General features: G+C 39.2%; 1 protein-coding gene across 1 annotated transcript in view; it reads right to left on the bottom strand.

Moving 5' to 3' along the window:
• Window positions 1–19,223, bottom strand: part of LOC136882733 (protein FAM98B) — a 131,765-nt gene that overhangs the window by 105,410 nt on the left and 7,132 nt on the right. The window contains exons 2-3 of the mRNA XM_067155149.2: window positions 9,774–9,979; window positions 5,073–5,233 (exon numbers count right to left, since the gene is read on the bottom strand). Of these exons, the coding sequence (XP_067011250.1) occupies window positions 5,073–5,233; window positions 9,774–9,979 (367 nt within the window). The remainder of the gene's footprint in view (window positions 1–5,072; window positions 5,234–9,773; window positions 9,980–19,223) is intronic.

The following is a 19,223-nucleotide window of genomic DNA, read 5'->3' as shown; positions in this document are numbered from 1 at the left end:
TGGTATGTTGCCTTGTTTTCTACCATTAAAAAAATATTTAATAGTGCCTTTCCGCAAGGCGAGTGAAACGGCCTCTGACGTAAGCGGCGCGCTGTGACGTCACAATCCAGTACCGCATGGAGCTCTATCAGCCGTGGTGCATCAGCCGTTGCTAAAAGCCGATTGTTTATTATTCACGATCGCGAATAACTTCGAAATGACAGAAGAAAGGTTCGAAACAGCACAGTCAGACAATCTACCATGTGTAGATGTCATCATTCTTGAAAAATGTGACTTTTGTGGCCGCAGAAATTCGCGGATAACAAGCAAGTTTGTAAGTGGCGTCTTTTATATACGTGCAATGTACTGTAACTCATAGTATTAGGATAACAACGAACCGGGATAGATATCACATCACTTTCAACATTTCCTTCTAGACTGATTCCCCTATTAAAGAAGAACATTACATTTTCGGGCTTTCAGCATTAGTAAGGTAAGAAATCGGATTTCAGCACTAACATAAACATATAGGTAGCATTATAGTACTAGTCCGCTTCTGTGGTGTAGTGGTTAATGTGTGCCACTCCCGGAGGCCCGGTTTCAATTCCCGGCTCTGCCATGAAAGTTGAAAACAAATAGTACGAGGACTGGAACGGGGTCTACTCAGCCTCGGGAGGTCAACTGAGTAGAAGGGTTTCGAATCCCACCTCAGCCATCCTCGAAGTGGTTTTTCATATTGTCCTACTTCTCCTCCAGGCACCTAAGGCCACGGCCGTTTCCTTCCCTCTTCCTTGTCTATCCCTTCCGATCCTCCCATCCTCCAACAACGCCCCTGTTGAACATAACAGGTGAGGCCGCCTGGGCGAGGTAATGGCCCTCCTCACCAGTTTCATCCCATACTCAAAGTCTCACGTTCCAGGACACTGCCCTTGAAGTGGTAGAGGTGAAATCCCTCGCTGAGTCCGAGAGAAAACTAAACCTGAAGGATACACTGATTAAGAAAGAAAGAAAGAAAGAAAGAAAGAAAGAAAGAAAGAAAGAAGGAAAGAAAGATCATAGTACTATAGGGCTATAATCTATCATTCCCAAAAAAATATATATTTATGGTTGGGACAACTGGCCTACCCACTTCCAGGGCCCATGAAAGAGAATTAAATATCTTTGTGGAGGGAAAAAGTTAAACATGATAAAGATAAATATGACTTCATCTAGTTTTCACAAGTCGGGCTGAGTGATTCAGACTGTGCTGGCCTTCTGACCCCAACTTGGCAGGTTCGATCCTGGTTCAGTCCGGTGGTAGTTGAAGGTGCTTAAATACGTCAGCCTCGTGTCGGTAGATTTACTGGCACGTAAAAGAACTCCTGCAGGACTAAATTCCTGCACATCGGCGTCTCCGAAAATCGTAGAAGTAGTTAGCGGGGCGTGAAGCCAATACCATTAATTACATTTGGCTTTTAACAAGCTGAGCATATCAGGAAAGAAAAGTGTCCCGGTGACATTTTAGTTGCTCAATACAGGAATGTCTTTGGGTGCTGTGACTTTTACTTTTTTTTTCTGTTTGCTTTACGTCACACCGTCACATATAGGTCTTATGGCGACGATGGGACAGGAAAGGCCTAGGAATGGGAACAAAGCGGCCGTGGCCTTAGGTACAGCCTCAGCTCTTGCCTGGTGTGAAAATGGGAAACCACGGAAAACCATCTTCAGGGCTGCCGGCAGTGGGGTTCAAAACCCACTATCTCCCGGATGCGAGCTCACAGCTGCGCGCTCCTAACCGCACGGCCAACTCGCGCGGTATTTTTACCCTTCGGTTTATTGACTTGGCTTGTATAACCTAAAACTTAGGCTAAGTTGGATAATATTTTAAACACCTACATCACTATTTTCACCTGTGTGCAATTATGTTATTTATTTCATTAATATTATGATAATTATTATAATTGAGCATTGTTAACTTATAAGACCCCAACAGACAAGCATTGGTTTTGTGTAGAGTTATACATTTGTTAAATTCACGTTGTTTCCTTTCATGATGTACAGGCCTATTCTTTGTTACATTATAGAGTATTTAGATATAGCTTAAATTTCTTTACCAATTAACCTCTTCAATAAAGACATACATAACTGTCCCATGCCAAGATATATTGGTAGAATTAGAGCTGTCAAAATGGTTCATAACCCCTTTGATTTATTATCTTGACATGGATCACCCAAAACATAGGTTAGATTAGGAGAATACTTTAATAATCAGCATTATTTAATGCACTGTTTTTTACTTTCATATTCCAAGATGTAATTGAAGCATTTAAATAAAGCATCATACATTAAAATTTAAAGTTTTACCACTAGAACAGCTGACATGGAAAAGTGATTTGAAAATTCAAACAAATTCATCTTACGTTAAAATCTTCAAAAAAATAAACTGTAGACTTTTCCGATATATCACCAGCATTTCTCCGGCTCGCCAAAATCCATTTCTCCCTAGTTTTAGCGTCTTTGAAACATTTATAAACAATTTGTTTGGTATGATATGCGATGTGCTATTGCACATCGGAACTCTACACCATTTATAAGTTTTCTGCCTCACTGTCTGCGCAGGATTCATTTTAAGTCTAAAATATACCACTCAGATTATTATCCAATGTATAGACCTCGAATTTAACCATACTAGACACTAACGTAAAGTAGAAATACGCGAAGTGTATCCTGCTTCTCACAGCACACTATGTGTTACTTCGTCTGCTAATTCAGTCAACCTGTACGATGACGTCAGACCAATGAGATCGCGTGCTTGCGTGACGTGACATTTTCGTAGATTTTTATCACGTTTGGAGTTATTATTTGTACATTCTGATCACATTTTTGAATTCTGCATGAAATTTTGAATCAGATTAGCATATTTTTAATTAAAACCCCGGATCATGCATGTTCCCTATTGGAGTGAGATCGGGATGGTAACGTGGTATGCGCAGAGGAATGTGGTCATAGCTGTGAATAATATACTGTAGACTAAAATTATTTTTTTATGACGAGAGCTTTGAACTAATTTAAATGAACCTCACTCTTTGCTACATTGAATGATAACAATGTTAATGGTGTTTTACATCTCACTACGTATTTAGCCAGTTTTCAGGGATGCCGAGGTGCTGGAATTTTGTCCTTCAGTAGTTCTTTACGTGCTAGTACATCTACCAACAAGAGGCTGACCAGACTGAGCCAACAAGGCCCCATCCACAAAATCTACCTCCCCACCTCCATGAACAATTTGGCCTGCCCCAATATTTGCCATAGACCCTATTTCTTCTGATAGTCAACACTTTGGTATAATACGCAAGTGCTGAATGTACGTGTCCTAAACATAAACAACGTAGCAACCTTCATGCCTGAACTGTCTTATTTGTTGTAGGTACCTTGTCCTCAATATGATTATGTTTTTTGCTATTTGCTTTACGTCGCACGGACACAGATATGTCTTATGGTGACGATGGGATAGGAAAGGCATAGGAACGGGAAGGAAGCGGCCGTGGCTTTAATTAAGGTACAGCCCCAGCATTTGCTTAGTGTGAAAATGGGGAATCCGGAAAACCATCTTCAGGGCTGCCGACAGTGGGGTTCAAACCCACTATCTCTCGATTACTGGATACTGGCCGCACTTAAGCGGCTGCAGCTATCGAGACAAATATGAAGTTTTGAAGCTTCCACCTAATCAATACATATATTTATATATTATTGTTCTACAGTACCAGTTTCGACCTTGTATCTTTATATATTATTGTTCTACAGTACCGGTTTCGACCTTGTACTGTAGAACAATAACATATATGTATTGATTAGGTGGAAGCTTCAAAACTTCATATTTGTGAATATAATCAATACGGAAATGAAACTTATAAATTATGATGCACCTATCGAGCTCGGTGTGATTATGTATAAATGTTCAATAAGCAGCTTTCTCTTAGAATGACATTTCTTCCAACGGAAACCCAGTGTTTTTAATCCTTTACCACAATAATTTCCTTCTGCAATCGATCAAACCATCATCTTTACTGGAAGTAAGGAGTTTACCAATGGTGGGAATGTCCTTTTTTCCACAACATATGAGCAGTAAATTTTCTGTCAAATTGTACAATCTGCTGGACTGTCAACTTCAATTCTCTTCTCTCTCATTGTGTTTTTCCCCTTTAGAGTAGAAAACAGGAGTTTGTTCCTCACAAGAATATCCTTGTCTTCTTTCAAGTTTGTGCTTACAGAACTCAATGGCACACCAGTAGCCTCACTCGTCATTTGCAACACACTGGTGTTTGCTATTTTGTGCATACCGTCTTAAAATATTGGTAAACGTACACTGCTTCCCATGCTTGACTCAGGCCAAACTCATCATACATCGATTTGTACAATATTACATTATTACATTACAACAAACAACTGCAATCTGCACGTGGCTTGCACTAACCAAACAGCGAGCACGGTATCATAAAATGGGCAGCTGGCATGGAGTGGGAGGAGTGCCCTCCCTCTGTGCTGTTGTACATGTGCAGATAAACTATTTTTATACGCCAGTAATACTGTACGCCCAACCCTTGTCCTGTTTCTCTACGGGGTTGGAAATGATGCGAGATGAATCTCTGGAGAAAATTTTTAAGACGAAAAAACTGTAGTAACATCATAGTATGGAATAAAGTTGCTTTTCATAATCACAAAGACATAATCACTGTCAAATATGACACATATGATTTTTAACTTACAACAGGCTACAATCTTGACAGTTACAATGGTTTTAATATTTTGAAGTAGAGGATTCGGAATAGGCTTTACACTAACGTTTGCTAGAGAATTTACACATGTACAAGAATCAGCATCTCCCCGTTTGTCATACAGTATAGGACAGCTGAACTGACTTCTCAAACTAGCTACTGGGAAGAAATTAAATCCGTGACCTTTGTCATCTACGGCAACTAGAGTAACTAGGCAACTGTTCACTGAACAGGCAGAATATTGTAAATATTGTGTACACATTTTCTTTGGTAGCATTACTGTACATATTTTTTACGAGCATAGAAAACAAGAAGTCACAAAATAACATTAATACTCACCAAGTGCACCTGCATCGACTTGCTTGTGTCTGGTTTGTTGATGCTCACCATTCGAGCTGCCTCAAGCTCGGTCAGCAAGAAGTCAAGAAGCAACAAACGTTTCTTACGTGAATCTAAACGCTCACTCATATGGCCTGTAGTCAGACAACTATAGACACAGCCTGCAAAAGAGTCATAAAGGAACTCATGCTAAAACCAAAGTAATGGAAAGGGAACAACCAAGTGTACGTATATTTATTTTTTTATATATATATACACTGAAACCAAGAAGCTAAGAAGAGAGAATTTAAAAAAAAAGAAACACTGCATACAAAATGGATAACCATATGTCAGGCTAATGAGGACATCTTCTACCTATATAATAGAAAGGGGATCAAGGAGCTCCTAAATGAGCCAAGTATAGTTTCCATAAACTTGTGCCAGCTTCCTATCTTTTATCTCTATCTGACCTCCCTTAGTTAACACTTGATTTCTTCAGCCCATTACATCATCATCTTTGCAAAGCATAAAGGAAGGAGCTCTCTTCTCTGCTACTTAAGGTACCATTTCACATAATTTTTGCAGGATTTCCTCCTTCCTAAATATGTATTGCCACTAATGAAGCGCTACCCTACGACATAATTGTTTCTAGTATTCTTAAAACATTTTGGATAATGAATACAAACAGATCAAAGTATTGGTGAGTAACTATGTCACACAGAAAATCCACTGAAACCATGTGATGGCGTTGTAAATTTAGACAGGAACTCTATTCCTACATCTGACCTGAACATAGTAATTCTTGAAATACAAAACCCGTAACATTCCTATTTCTCACACATCATCATCATCAATGTCCCACTCCAGTCCTCCGGATGTGGTTAACAAGCCTCCTCCAATCCTTTGTCCTTCCACTTTTCCTGCTCCATTACATCTGCCACATCCAATCCAGCTTCTCTAATGTCCTTCCAAATCTGATCCATCCACCTTCTTCTCAGTCTTCCAACTGGACTCTTTCCCTTAACTTCTCTTTTCAATTCCCTTCTTGCTACCCGTTCCTTTCCCATTCTTTTTACATGTCCGAACCATCTCAGTCTTGCATTCTGTATCTTCTGTACTAACGGTTCTATATTTAGCTTTTCTCTGATTTTAATATTTTGAATTCTATCTCATCTTGTCCTTTTAACCAATGTTCTTAAAAATTTCATTTCTACTGCTTGGAGCTTACTATCTTGTCTCTTATTAGTTACTAACATTTCTAGTCCGTATGTTACAACTGGTATGAAATACTGTTTATATAATGTTAATTTCGTTCTCTTGGGTACTTTGCCATCCCATACAAGCTCTCTGACTTGATGATAAAATGCTGTACCTTTACTTAGTCTGTTATTAATTTCAGGATCGATTTCATTACTTCCATTAATAATGCTACCCAGATATGTAAACTGTTCTACATTCTCTAACCGTTCTCCGTCTATGTTCACTTGGCTTGACTACATGACTGCATGACTACAGTTTCCTTTTTACCAATTCAATCCAAATGTCCTGTCTTCTTTGTACTTCATTTTCTCCTTTTCCCCAAATCACCACATCATTTGCAAATACCAAAGCATTCACTTCATCACTAATAATAATAATAATAATAATAATAATAATAATAATAATAATAATAATAATAATAATAATAATAATTCCGTGTGGCTATTTCTAGCCGGGTGCAGCCCTTGTAAGGCAGACCCTCCGATGAGGGTGGGCGGCATCTGCCATGTGTAGGTAACTGCGTGTTATTGTGGTGGAGGATAGTGTTATGTGTGGTGTGTGAGTTGCAGGGATGTTGGGGACAGCACTAACACCCAGCCCCCGAGCCACTGGAATTAACCAATGAAGGTTAAAATCCCCGACCCGGCCGGGAATCGAACCCGGGACCCTCTGAACCGAAGGCCAGTACGCTGACCGTTCAGCCAACGAGTCGGACACTTCATCACTAATGATAGTCTGTTTTACACATTTTATGATTTCACCCATCAATCAATTTTTTTTTTTTTTGCTATTGGCTTTACGTTGCACCGACACAGATAGATGGCGACGATGGGATAGGAAAGGCCTAGGAGTTGGAAGGAAGCGGACGTGGCCTTAATTAAGGTACAGCCCCAGCATTTGCCTGGTGTGAAAAAGGGAAACCACGGAAAAACATCTTCAGGGCTGCCGACAGTGGGGTTCGAACCCACTATCTCCCAGATGTGAGCTCACAGCTGCGCCATTTATCAATATAATAAACAATAATGGCGACAATGCACTTCCTTGCTTGAGACTTTTTTGTATAAAATGTTTCAGTCACCATTGTATGCTGCTTTTACTCTCATGATACAAATTTTTTATTTTGTTAATGATTTTGGCACACTCTTTTGCAGTAGGCATTCCCTTACATGTTTTCTCTTAACTATCATAAGCTTCTTCCAAATCCAAAAATACGAAAATGATTTCCTTGTTCCTTTCCAGATGTTTTTCCATTATCATTCGCACTAAATATCAAGTCTATTGTTGATCTATTCGGTCTAAAGCCATATTAGTCTTCCTCTAACTGTGTTTCTATTATATCCCTCAGTCTTTTGTCTATGACTTTCTCCATTATTTTTAGCCCATGTGATAATTGAGTCATACCTCTATAATTTTTCACATTTCTTCCTATTTCCTTTTTTGAACAGTGGTACAATGCTTCCTTGTTGCCAATCTTCAGGTATCCTTTCATCCTTCCATATGGTATTGAGGGCTCTGTATAGCCACTGTAGTCCAATGCTTCCTGCTGCCTTAATCATATCAGCATTGAATTAGTTTTTTCCACTTGCTTTACCTTTGGTTATTGCTTTCACCGCCCTTCCAAGTTCCAACCACGTTATCGGGTTCTCTTCTTTTTCTCCATCTATTACTTCCATTTTCTTATCTCCTTCTTCCTCCGAGCAGTCATCCTCATTATAAAGTTTTTCAAAATACTTTGCCATCACCTTCTGAAGACCCTTTTCGTCATGTGCTATGGATCTATCTTCCCTCTCTTATGCCTTGATTTCTCTAGATTTATTGTTTTCGATTTTATTACTCTGTATAATAGTTTATGATTTCCTCGACTATCTTGCTCAATTTTGTTGGTAAACTCTCCCCAACATTTCTCCTTTTCTTCCTTGATACTCCTCTTTATTTGTAGTTTCAATCTTTTGTATTCCACATGCAACCTTTTTATCTTATTCTCATCCCTCTGATACGTTTCTTGCTTTTCCTTATCAATTTCTTTCTTCACCTTTTATTTCTGTTTTTATTTTGTCAGTCCACCACCACGTCTCCTTTCCCTTAACCTTTACTTTTGTTTTCCCGCATACCTTAACTGCTCCTTCCACAAATGTCTGTCTTAAATTGTCCCACTCTTCTTCTCCACTTTGTATTTCTGTGTTAGGCAACTTCCTTTTTATACAATCTTGGAATGCTATTCTTTTATACTCCTCCTCCAATTCCCAAATCCTGATCTTTGGTTTCTTCTTCAATACAATTTTAGGGAATTTTTCTTGTTTTAATTCCACAATCAATAATATGTGATCACCTTCCATACTTTCACTAGGGATTATCTTCGTATTCATGACGTATCTTCCCCATTCTTGGTCTGTTTTTATAAAATTGATAAGCGTTCCAGTTCCATACTGTCCATCCCGACTATATCGGCTGATCTTACGGCTATTCCTCTTCATAAACCATGTGTTCTTTATTATCAGGTTATTTCTGATACGAAAGGCCAACAGTTTCTCTCCATCTTCATTTCTATCGCCATATCCATGTGAGCCCAGAACATTCTCATATCCCATTCTACCAGTTCTCACATGAGCATTCAGATCTCCCATTATCATGATCCCATCTCCAACAATATGTGTTTCCAGTTCATTGAGGAACTCTTTTTCTTCCATACTACATCCTGTCTGTGGAGCATACACCTGTATTATCTTCAGTAGTTCCTTGTTTACATGTATGTGCATTATTATAATTCTTTCATTTACATACTCAACTTCAACTATTGGTTCAACATTCTGATTACTGTTTCTTTCCTCACATTCAACACTTTACACTTCCGCAATTTCCAGACACATGCAGGTTCGTAACAAATATTAACTATCAAATTTCCTAACTCTCAAACCAAAAATTGACAATCAAAATTAATGAGAAACAAAAAGTAGTCGAAGATGTCTAGGCACTATATCCAACAGTCTAGCATTTAGAAACATGTAAAGTATACTGTACCAGCAGGGCCTCTCAGATTGCATGCACCAGTGCTTTGCGTAGCACAGGGTGCAAAAGAAGACTTTGCTAGGTTCACCAGAGTGCAAACCCCCACTCCTCTATTTTGAGCAACAGCACTTCTCTCTCTTTACCCACACTCCAGCTGTCTCCCCCTTCCTCACTTGCTCTGCATTACTCCACATCCGAGCCGAATTGAGCTGAGCTTAGCCGAATCACCACGAGACAAAATGCTGGTCCGAGCCCAGCCAAGTCGGACCGATGCACAGTGCACGGAACCTCTGCGCCTCGGTTTACACACGTGAGATTTTGGGCATCTGAGGTACAGTACAGGAACTAGTTGATATAAAATCAACAGTACGCCATGTTGCTCATGCAGGCATATAAATGAACTCTGCTGAATAAAATAAATAAAAATTATTTTAAAAACCAGAAATTTCTATTTACCCAATTCTTTGAGAAAACTACTTAGTTCAAGTAAGAAGGCACTGGAATCTTCTGCAGTGCTAATTGCATTGACATGCTCTTCCAGCTGACAGAGAGATTTCAGTTCTTTTGATATCCATTCCACAAGCCCTGTGAATTCTACTGACTTTGGTCCTCCCTCCACAGCCTTCTCCAAGCAGCCTTCATCTAGTAATGGACCAGTGTACCTGAAGCAGACACATAATGTGTATTGAGATAGGTTTCAGCAATTAAGCATAAAATGACTTTACTAAAGCATTTTGATACTTATATTAAAAAAGAATTTAGACATCATCCATTAAAAGGAATGATACAACAACAAAAAAAAAGCACAAATTCCTTAAAGTACAAGGACATAGATGTAGTTAACAACTACGAAAATCAAGCAAGAGCTGAAAGATTAACCTTCCTTAAAGATCTAACAACGTCAGAATAGAAAGAAAGTAATAGCAGCAGAACTTGCTCATATGCACCCAGGTGTGTGGCTAGCAGCCTGCTGCAGACTCCTACAGCTTGAATCTCTTATTGCTAGCAGCTTACTTAGTTGCTTACATGACTATCAGTAATGATAATAACTGTTGTTGAGATGTCTTCTAGTGAAACTATATTGGTCTGGGCAGAACTGACTCGTAACGACACACAGTTGGCTTAAATCATCAGGGGTGTATAGTAAAGAGCCTATTATATAGTACGAAGGCACTAGAATCTTCTGCATTGATATGTTCTTCCAGTTCAAGGGGATACAGCGCAAGGCATTTCAACCACTTAACAATCCTCAGCATGAAGGTATATTTTCAAAGGCCCTTTGTTTATATTCCTCACTTAGGAATGTTTAATGAACCACAGTTGGTAATACTATGTATCTGTGTTGAATTCTGGGAGTGACACCATATTTTATAAATTTCAGTTATTGGCAGTGGCTGTTGACATGACCGGATGGAAAGTGTGGCTAGTTTAATATTTGGTTATGAAAGTAAAACTATTTTAAGGGGTGAGCTGGTGGATCCATAGGCATGGTAATGAAAAAATCCCACTCTCCTACAAGTAATGCGAAGCAACAGCTATAGGACTTACATTTTTTGAAATAATGTAATTTATGCTGGCAGGTGCACGCTAGAACTTTACCCTCAACTCTTTAAAGAGCAAGGACAGAAGGACAGGGGATAACTACATAAGATCAAGCAGGAGCTGAAAAATATAACCTCCATGAAAAGGCTGAGAAAACAACAGACAGGGAATCTGCCACCTGGGCAACTGCCCTAAATGCAGATAAGTATTGATTGATTTAACAAGTGATCGAGTAGAAACAAAGTACCAGTAACAGCTATTGAAGGTCATTTAAAATATTAATGCAATACTTAATTCAGGACACAAGTATGCCCCTTCTTCCTACATGTGGTAGCAAGTTTACAGAATGATTAGGCAATAACATGGACTTGGCTAAGGGATGTATGGGAAATAAGTTACAGTAATTTGCTTCGTTCTACTTTTTATTCCCCTATTTCCTTGTGGATGTAAAACTGTAAAAAATTTCTTCGCATTTATAGTAGTCCACTCCAGAAAGCAAGCAAGTTTGTAGTTTTACATGATATGATCAGAGTAGAAGAATCTCCAGTTTTACATGAGATTCAAATCATAAGGATGTGGATTTTCATTTTAAAAATCTTGTGTGCTTTGGCTGGGATTTAAATCATATTTGGTAAGAAGCTAGGGACAAAGTCTCCTGGCTATCACGTCACTCAGAGTAGTTCATTCACAGAAGCCTGCTGACTACACGATGATGATGATGATTGTTGTTTAAAGGGGCCTAACATCGAGGTCAGCGGCCGCTAATGATACGAAATGAAATAACAAAACGTACAAATTCATCCAGTGACCAAAATAAAATAAAAAATGTCTTGAAGAATGAATGGATGGACATGAACCCAAAAACAAACAAACAAAAACAGTGGATCAGACTAAAAAAAAAAATTTGTAAATAATAGTATTACTGACCAAGGGACCACTTATAAAGCACAATGATGCTTGATGTCTAAAGGGGTGCAAAATCCATGTCTAAGGCCCCACAGAACGGTAGGCCTATATGTCAGTAGAACCATGGTATTTGTCATGTTGGGGTACTAATCAAAAGTAGCGAAGACTCACGGTGTTCCACACAAGATGGTACTACTCACAAGTATTGTACTTTGTACAGGGAACGCAGACCTATGGTGTTTCTCACACAATGGCGCCACTCACAGCCAACGCAAACCGATGAGGCTCCTCACCTAAGTGTACTAATCACAGGCGCCGGTATTCCTGTGTGTTCCTCACATAGTGGGCACCAAACACAGGCAACGCAGACCGACGGTGTTCCTCATATAGCAGTACAACACACAGGCTACACCCAGACTCGTGGTGTTGCTCACATGGGTACGACGCACGGGTACTGGAAACCCCAGGCCAGCCTCGTTACTGCTACGAATCACAAACCTACTTCGTACCTAATTTAGTGGAACTACTCGCAAGTACAGGCAACCCATGGTGTTCCCCGCATGATGGTACGAATCAAAACTTGTTTCTTGGTTCTAATTCAATCATCCCTTGGTCGCCCCTTTTAGTCGCCTCTTACGACAGGCAGGGGATACCGTGGGTGTGTTCTACATGTGCGTCTCCCACCCGCAGGGGGTAGTTTGTTTGGTCCGCGAGAGGTATGTTATTTCCTTCAAGTCTGCCGGCAAGCCAGTTAGGACCCCCCTATCCGCCACGTGGGAGTATCACCTCTCCCCCTGCTATGCCAGCGAAGTAGGTTCGTGGCTGACTAAACGAAAGAACCCTCTATAATGAATGTCTGTGTAGCTAAGTATGCTTATGTTTGTATTAAACGTAAGGAACTTCATCTTATTTGTCCGTATTGAACTGAGATCACAATTAATTAAAGTCTATCAGGTTCCACCTTTTCAATACTAATACAATGTTGTTGGATGATATTTACAACATTATTCATTACAGTACATGTTTCGGTGCTCTATTATGTCACCATCATCAGCTGATTTAGAAAATGTGAAAAAAACTTGGCGATCTAAATATTAAACAAAATATTGTCATACTTAACTCATACATATACATATTTACATGCAACAGAATATTTATTGGTTAAATCTTAAACATCTATTATGCTATATTAAATATCCCTAATATGTAACAAGAGAATTCTTGTAAGTCATGAATATAAAATTTTTCTGATCTGGTTGATGAGTTGTCTTCACATTCCTTAATGTCTGTAATTCTATGCTCTCGTACTGTCTAATTAGAATGCGCACTTAAAATTGAGGAATTAAAATTGCATGCAGTCTATTTGATGATAAAATGTTCATTTCATTTGTATATTAGCTGCTTGTGTTGGATAAAATTCATTATATATAATATAATTGTTGAAAATTGAGCCGTCTTCTATTATTTATTAAGTACTAAAACTTCGTATTTTTATTGCTTTATGCGTGGTTGGAACTGTAATTAATTTGTCCTACAGTTGTTAGGCGGACTTATCTTCTCAGTTCAATGGGAACCCTCTACAGCTGTGTACTTCGCGTGACGGCTACCGATGAGTGTCATCATCGCGCGATACATACCATTTACCAATGTCAGATAAAAACTGTCACGATTCACAATTCTACCATAATACATGTCAATCTTACCTTAAAATGGTCATCTGCGCGATGTTCACTCTTTTGACATATTCTTTCCATATGACACAGAAACTCACCTCATGTTAATCTAACACAACGTTTCCTCGGCGAATAGCAATTCTTTCTCATACCGCAGAACATAAACAAACATCTTCATTTCAAAATATTCCTTAATATACTCCGAGAAATAACCATATTTTAACACCATTCCGATATACATTATCATACCACCGGCATACTAATTGCCGTACGCATATAGCCGATTACACTTAAAGCTATATGCCAAACATTTTAGAATTGCCTTATTATAAACGCATTTTAATAACCTCTTATCATTTAACAGCAGTTGGAGTTCAATGCCCTCTTTCTATAAAGAAAGGAATACATAACTTAACTATATTCATCTGTGTCGCGCAGGTAAATTCGTGACGTAATCATTGTACAAGTAATACGAGATTAATCGAAGTTTCACCAGTTGTATAGACTCATTGCTATTAGATCTTCACAAGTAACACTTCCTTCATTTACTCATGCTAGTTTCTACTGTATGTATGCAAGTGCGGTAGCCTGTATATGATATAATAGAATTCTAATTCTACACTGCCATCTTATCTTATAGCCTTAAATATCTCACACTTCACTTTATGATTCACACACGTTCTTAATTAATTCATAAATATCACCAATTAATCAGCACATGCCGAAGTTAGAGTGAGGGTGTAGACTGCAAGAAACTACTCCACTAAAAAAATGTATGGACTTAGCTCGTCAGATGTTACGTTTGGTCTGGTTGTCGCTCCATTCGTTGGTTGTGGTTAGGCCCTCTGTTAGGATCTGGATCTCCGGTTGGATAAAGTCTTCCCGGTCATCGGCTGGTCATATGGCTGGCTGATCCAATCCTTGTCGTCTGGTCCTCTGGCTGGCCGATGCTTATCCTCATCGTCTGGTCCTCTGGCTGGCCGGTCCAATCCTCATCGTCTGGTCCTCTGGCTGGCCGGTGCCCATCCTCATCGTCTGGTCCTCTGGCTGGCCGATGCCTATCCTCATCGTCTCGTCCTCTGGCTGACCGGTGCCTATCCCCAGTTCAGTCCATCATGTAGATTTAGCAAGCAGTCATCATTCCTAATCTGCAGACAGCGTACAAAATTCCTTTTGCGGAGCAATCAGTCATGATATATTCCATTGTTCTACTGCTTATTCTTAACGACGAAATTTTCTTCGGTTGGGATAAGTTCTCTGTATATATATTAAGTTTATAACAACAGGGGTAACTTTCTTCCCATACAAAATTATCGGTCCTCCAATATGGTGAGTCCTTTTTCTTCAATCGCAGAGTGGTTGCTCACCGGATCCAAGTCAGATGTATCTCACCGTGATTTACTTATTTTTATAATATCTCATCTCTTTTATAATGTACGCCGGTGAATTATTTTGTCAGATGTGATCGTCGATCTAAAATAGTCAATATCTTCTTCAGAAGTTTAGGATAATCTTCAGATGTAAAGCTTAGCTTGTACTTGCGTCTTTCTTCTGCCGTTGAAATTTTTAGAGTATATTTCTTTTTAACAATTAGTCCGCTGCTATATTTTTTTATAAAACAATCCAACTGAGCCTCTACTGTCCTGCAGTGTCTTCCAAATCAGTCCGTTCCGTGACGTGCATGGTCTCCTATATGCCGTATTAATAAGAAGTTCATTGCCTTAATAGATCGCATGGGCCATACCTTCCTACGCCGCCATTTTGTAAATGGTCTACGAGATGCGAACGGGCACAAGGTAGATAATTTCAAGTATTTAGGTTGTGTGTTACCCCAGGATAGTAACATAGTGAGATTGAATCAAGGTGTAGTAAAGCTAATGCAGTGAGCTCATAGCTGCGATCAACAGTATTCGGTAAGAAGGAAGTCAGCTCTCGGACGAAACTAACTTTACATCGGTCTGTTTTCAGACCAACTTTGCTTTACGGGAGCAAAAGCTGGGTGGACTCAGGATATCTTATTCATACGTTAGGAGTAACAGACATGAAAGTAGCGAAAATGATTGCTGGTACAAACAGGTGGGGACAATGGCAGGAGGGTACTCAGAATGAGAAGATGAAGGAAAAGTTAGGAATGAATTCGATGGATGAAACTGTATGCATAAACCGGCGTCAGTGGTGGGGTCATGTTGAGGCGAATGGAGGAGGATAGGTTACCTAGGAGAATAATGGACTCTGTTATGGAGGGTAAGAGAAGTAGAGGGAGACCTTTTTTTTTTTTTTTTTTTTGCTATTGGCTTTACGTCGCACCGACACAGATATGTCTTATGGCGACGATGGGACAGGAAAGGGCTAGGACTGGGAAGGAAGCGTCCGTGGCCTTAATTAAGGTACAGCCCCAGCATTTGCCTGGTGTGAAAATGGGAAACCACGGAAAACCATCTTCAGGGCTGCCGACAGTGGGGTTCGAACCTACTATCTCCCGAATACTGGACACTGGCCGCACTTAAGCGACTGCAGCTATCGAGCTCGGTGGGAGGGAGACCAAGAGGATGATGGTTAGACTCAGTTTGTAACGATTTAGAGGTAAGAGGTATAGAACTAAATGAGGCCACAGCACTAGTTGCAAATATATTTATAATGTCCAATAACGGACCATTATATTAGTATTATAAATTTACTCATTCAGGACAAATATTTTAGGTTCCCTGTGGGAATCAACATCTACATTATTTGATGGCCAGGCAGGCATCTATTTTTGGAAATGAGACATAGCTCTCATAGTGCATTGGCACTGCTGGTGGCTTCAAATAGCCTATGCAGTGGCCTCCACGGTATGCACTAGCCTTGCGTCTTGGGTGGTGTGCTAGTCCCAACTGACGAGCCTAACTTAGCACACCAGGGCGAAACGCAGGCAACCAAGAATGAGTTAGCTGGAAAATTTATAATGTCCAATAACGGACCATTATATTGGTATTATAAATTTACTCATTCAGGACAAATATTTTAGGTTCCCTGTGGGAATCAACATCTACATCATTTGATGGCCAGGCAGGCATCTATTTTTTGGAAATGAGACATAGCTCTCATAGGGTATTGGCACTGCTGGTGGCTTCGAATAGCCTATGCAGAGGCCTCCACGGTATGCACTAGCCTTGCGTCTTGGGTGGTGTGCTAAGTCCCAACTGACGAGCCTAACTTAGCACACGAGGGCGAAACGCAGTCAACCAAGAATGAGTTAGCTGGAAAATTTATAATGTCTAATAACGGACCATTATATTGGTATTATAAATTTACTCATTCAGGACAAATATTTTTGGTTCCCTGTGGGAATCAACATCTACATCATTTGATGGCCAGGCAGGCATCTATTTTTGGAAATGAGACATAGCTCTCATAGTGCATTGGCACTGCTGGTGGCTTCAAATAGCCTATGCAGAGGCCTCCACGGTATGCACTAGCCTTGCGTCTTGGGTGGTGTGCTAAGTCCCAACTGATGAGCCTAACTTAGCACACGAGGGCGAAACGCAGGCAACCAAGAATGAGTTAGCTAGAAAACTTATAATGTCCAATAACAGACCATTATATTGGTATTATAAATTTACTCATTCAGGACAAATATTTTAGGTTCCCTGTGGGAATCAACATCTACATCACATACCACTTATTCGAGCAAGCTTGTCTCCTTTCACCCACATCTTCCGAGCCCAAACTTTGCAACTTTTTCGTAACGCTACTCTGTTGTCAGAAATCACTCAGAACAAATAAAGCTGCTTTTCTTTGTATTTTTTCCCAGTCTCGAATCAAGTAATGCTGGTGAGGGTCCCTTACACTGGAACCATACTCTAGTTGGAATCTTACCAGAGACTTATACGCCCTATTATCTACGTCCTTACTAAAACCCTTAAACACAATCATAACCATGTGCAGAGATCTGGACCCTTTATTTACAATGCTGTTTATATGATATTAACATCTAGGTACTTACAATGATCCCCATAAGGAACTTTCACTCCATCAGCACCGTAATTAAAACTGAGAGGACTTTTCTTGTTAGTGAAACTCACAAACTGACCTTTTTTAACCCCGTTAATCCTCATACCATCATGCCTGCTATCCATCTCACAACATTATCAAGGTCTTTTTGTATTTGCTCCCAATCTTGTAACATTTATTACTCTATAAAGAATAACATATCCACAAAAATAATTTCTGATTCCACTTCTTTAGTCATATCATTTTTTTTAATAAGTATAAGAAAACAAAGGTCCAATAATACTTGAGGAATTCCCCTCTTAATGATTACATGATCAGATAAAGCTTCACGTTATCTAATTTTTGTGAGTTCTATTTTTTTAGAAATATAGCCACCCATTCAGTCACTCTTTTGTCTAGTCCAATTGCACTCATTTTTGTCACGAGTCTCCCATGATCTACCCTATCAAATGCCTTACATAGGTCAATCGCAATATAGCCCATTTGACCTCTTGAATCCAAGATATCTGCTATATCTTGCTGGAATCCTACAAGTTGAGCTTCAGTGGAATAACCTTTCCTAAATCCATACATATTTAAGTAAAATTTACAATTCCACCTTTTCAATATAACATACTTTTGCAATGCAGTTTTACATTACAGTTAAATATTTATTTGGTACCAGTTTCAACCCTATTCAGGGTCATCATCAGCTATAAACATAAATTGTACAATTCATTCAAAAGGTTTTAAAACAATACAATTTTAAAATAACAATAAAATAGACAAATATGACATTGTCGAGTTAAAATGTTAGATGATGATGAGACACAAAGATGAGTATGGCAAACTGAATGTCGTTATAGAGGAGCTATAGTTGACTCCAGATACTAAAGTTCTTAAATGTGTCTCTTTCACACAAGTTCTAAAGGTTGTATGACCTTGTGTAGCACTGATCAATATGAATTAAGTAGACACAAATATGATAAAAGTTTGTAAAATAAGCACAAATGCTTCAGAACATGGTAATTATATGCCGTTACAGTAGTACTAATATATTTCTAGGAACTAATTGTTCTTAAAATGTGTATCTTTCACACAAGTTGTGGCGTTGTATAACCTTGCTTAACACTAATGTAGGCCCTATAGGAAATAAGTTATGCACACGACGTAAAATAAGCACAAATGCTTCAGAATATGGCAATTATATGCCGTAGGAGTAGTAGGTACAAATTGTTCTTAAAATTCGTATCTTCCACACAAGTTCTGACGGTTGTATGACCTTGCTTGACACTGATGTAAAGGAAATAAGTCATACACATAAAGAAAATAAATTAGAAAACATGTTATCAGATGACCTTCAAGTAGATATCTATGATGTTGAGGGCAAGTGCTGCGCGTGAAGGTCGAATAAATATTTGTAAGAAAAGGGTGGTGAAGATTTCTCAGTTCATTGCGGAGCAATTGGACCTTGCGCAGCAGTGTGAGAAGCATCACTGGAATAACCTTTCCTAAACCTGAACTGCTTTCTATCGAACCAGTTATTAATTTTGCAAACATGCCTAATACAGCATCTTTATTTATGCTTGGCAAGGACTTTCTCACTCGACCTTGGCGGCCGATGACAGGCTGCTGGCACACATGGTTTCTGGCACTTCCTGCAGTAGTTGAGAGCTGAGCTCCGAGATAGTAGGGTGTTCATTGAAGCTACTGCGTACTGTATGTCGTATTGTATAGTGTTTTATTGTGATTGTGTATAGTGCTGTAATGGATGTGAAATATCACTTACGTGAATAAGTATATCTGCACAATA

The sequence above is a fragment of the Anabrus simplex genome, chromosome 1 (genome assembly GCF_040414725.1).
Source record: "Anabrus simplex isolate iqAnaSimp1 chromosome 1, ASM4041472v1, whole genome shotgun sequence".
Classification (NCBI taxonomy): domain Eukaryota; kingdom Metazoa; phylum Arthropoda; class Insecta; order Orthoptera; family Tettigoniidae; genus Anabrus; species Anabrus simplex.
Note: the sequence above shows the minus strand (reverse complement) of the source record. Positions and strands in the feature narration are given on the sequence as shown.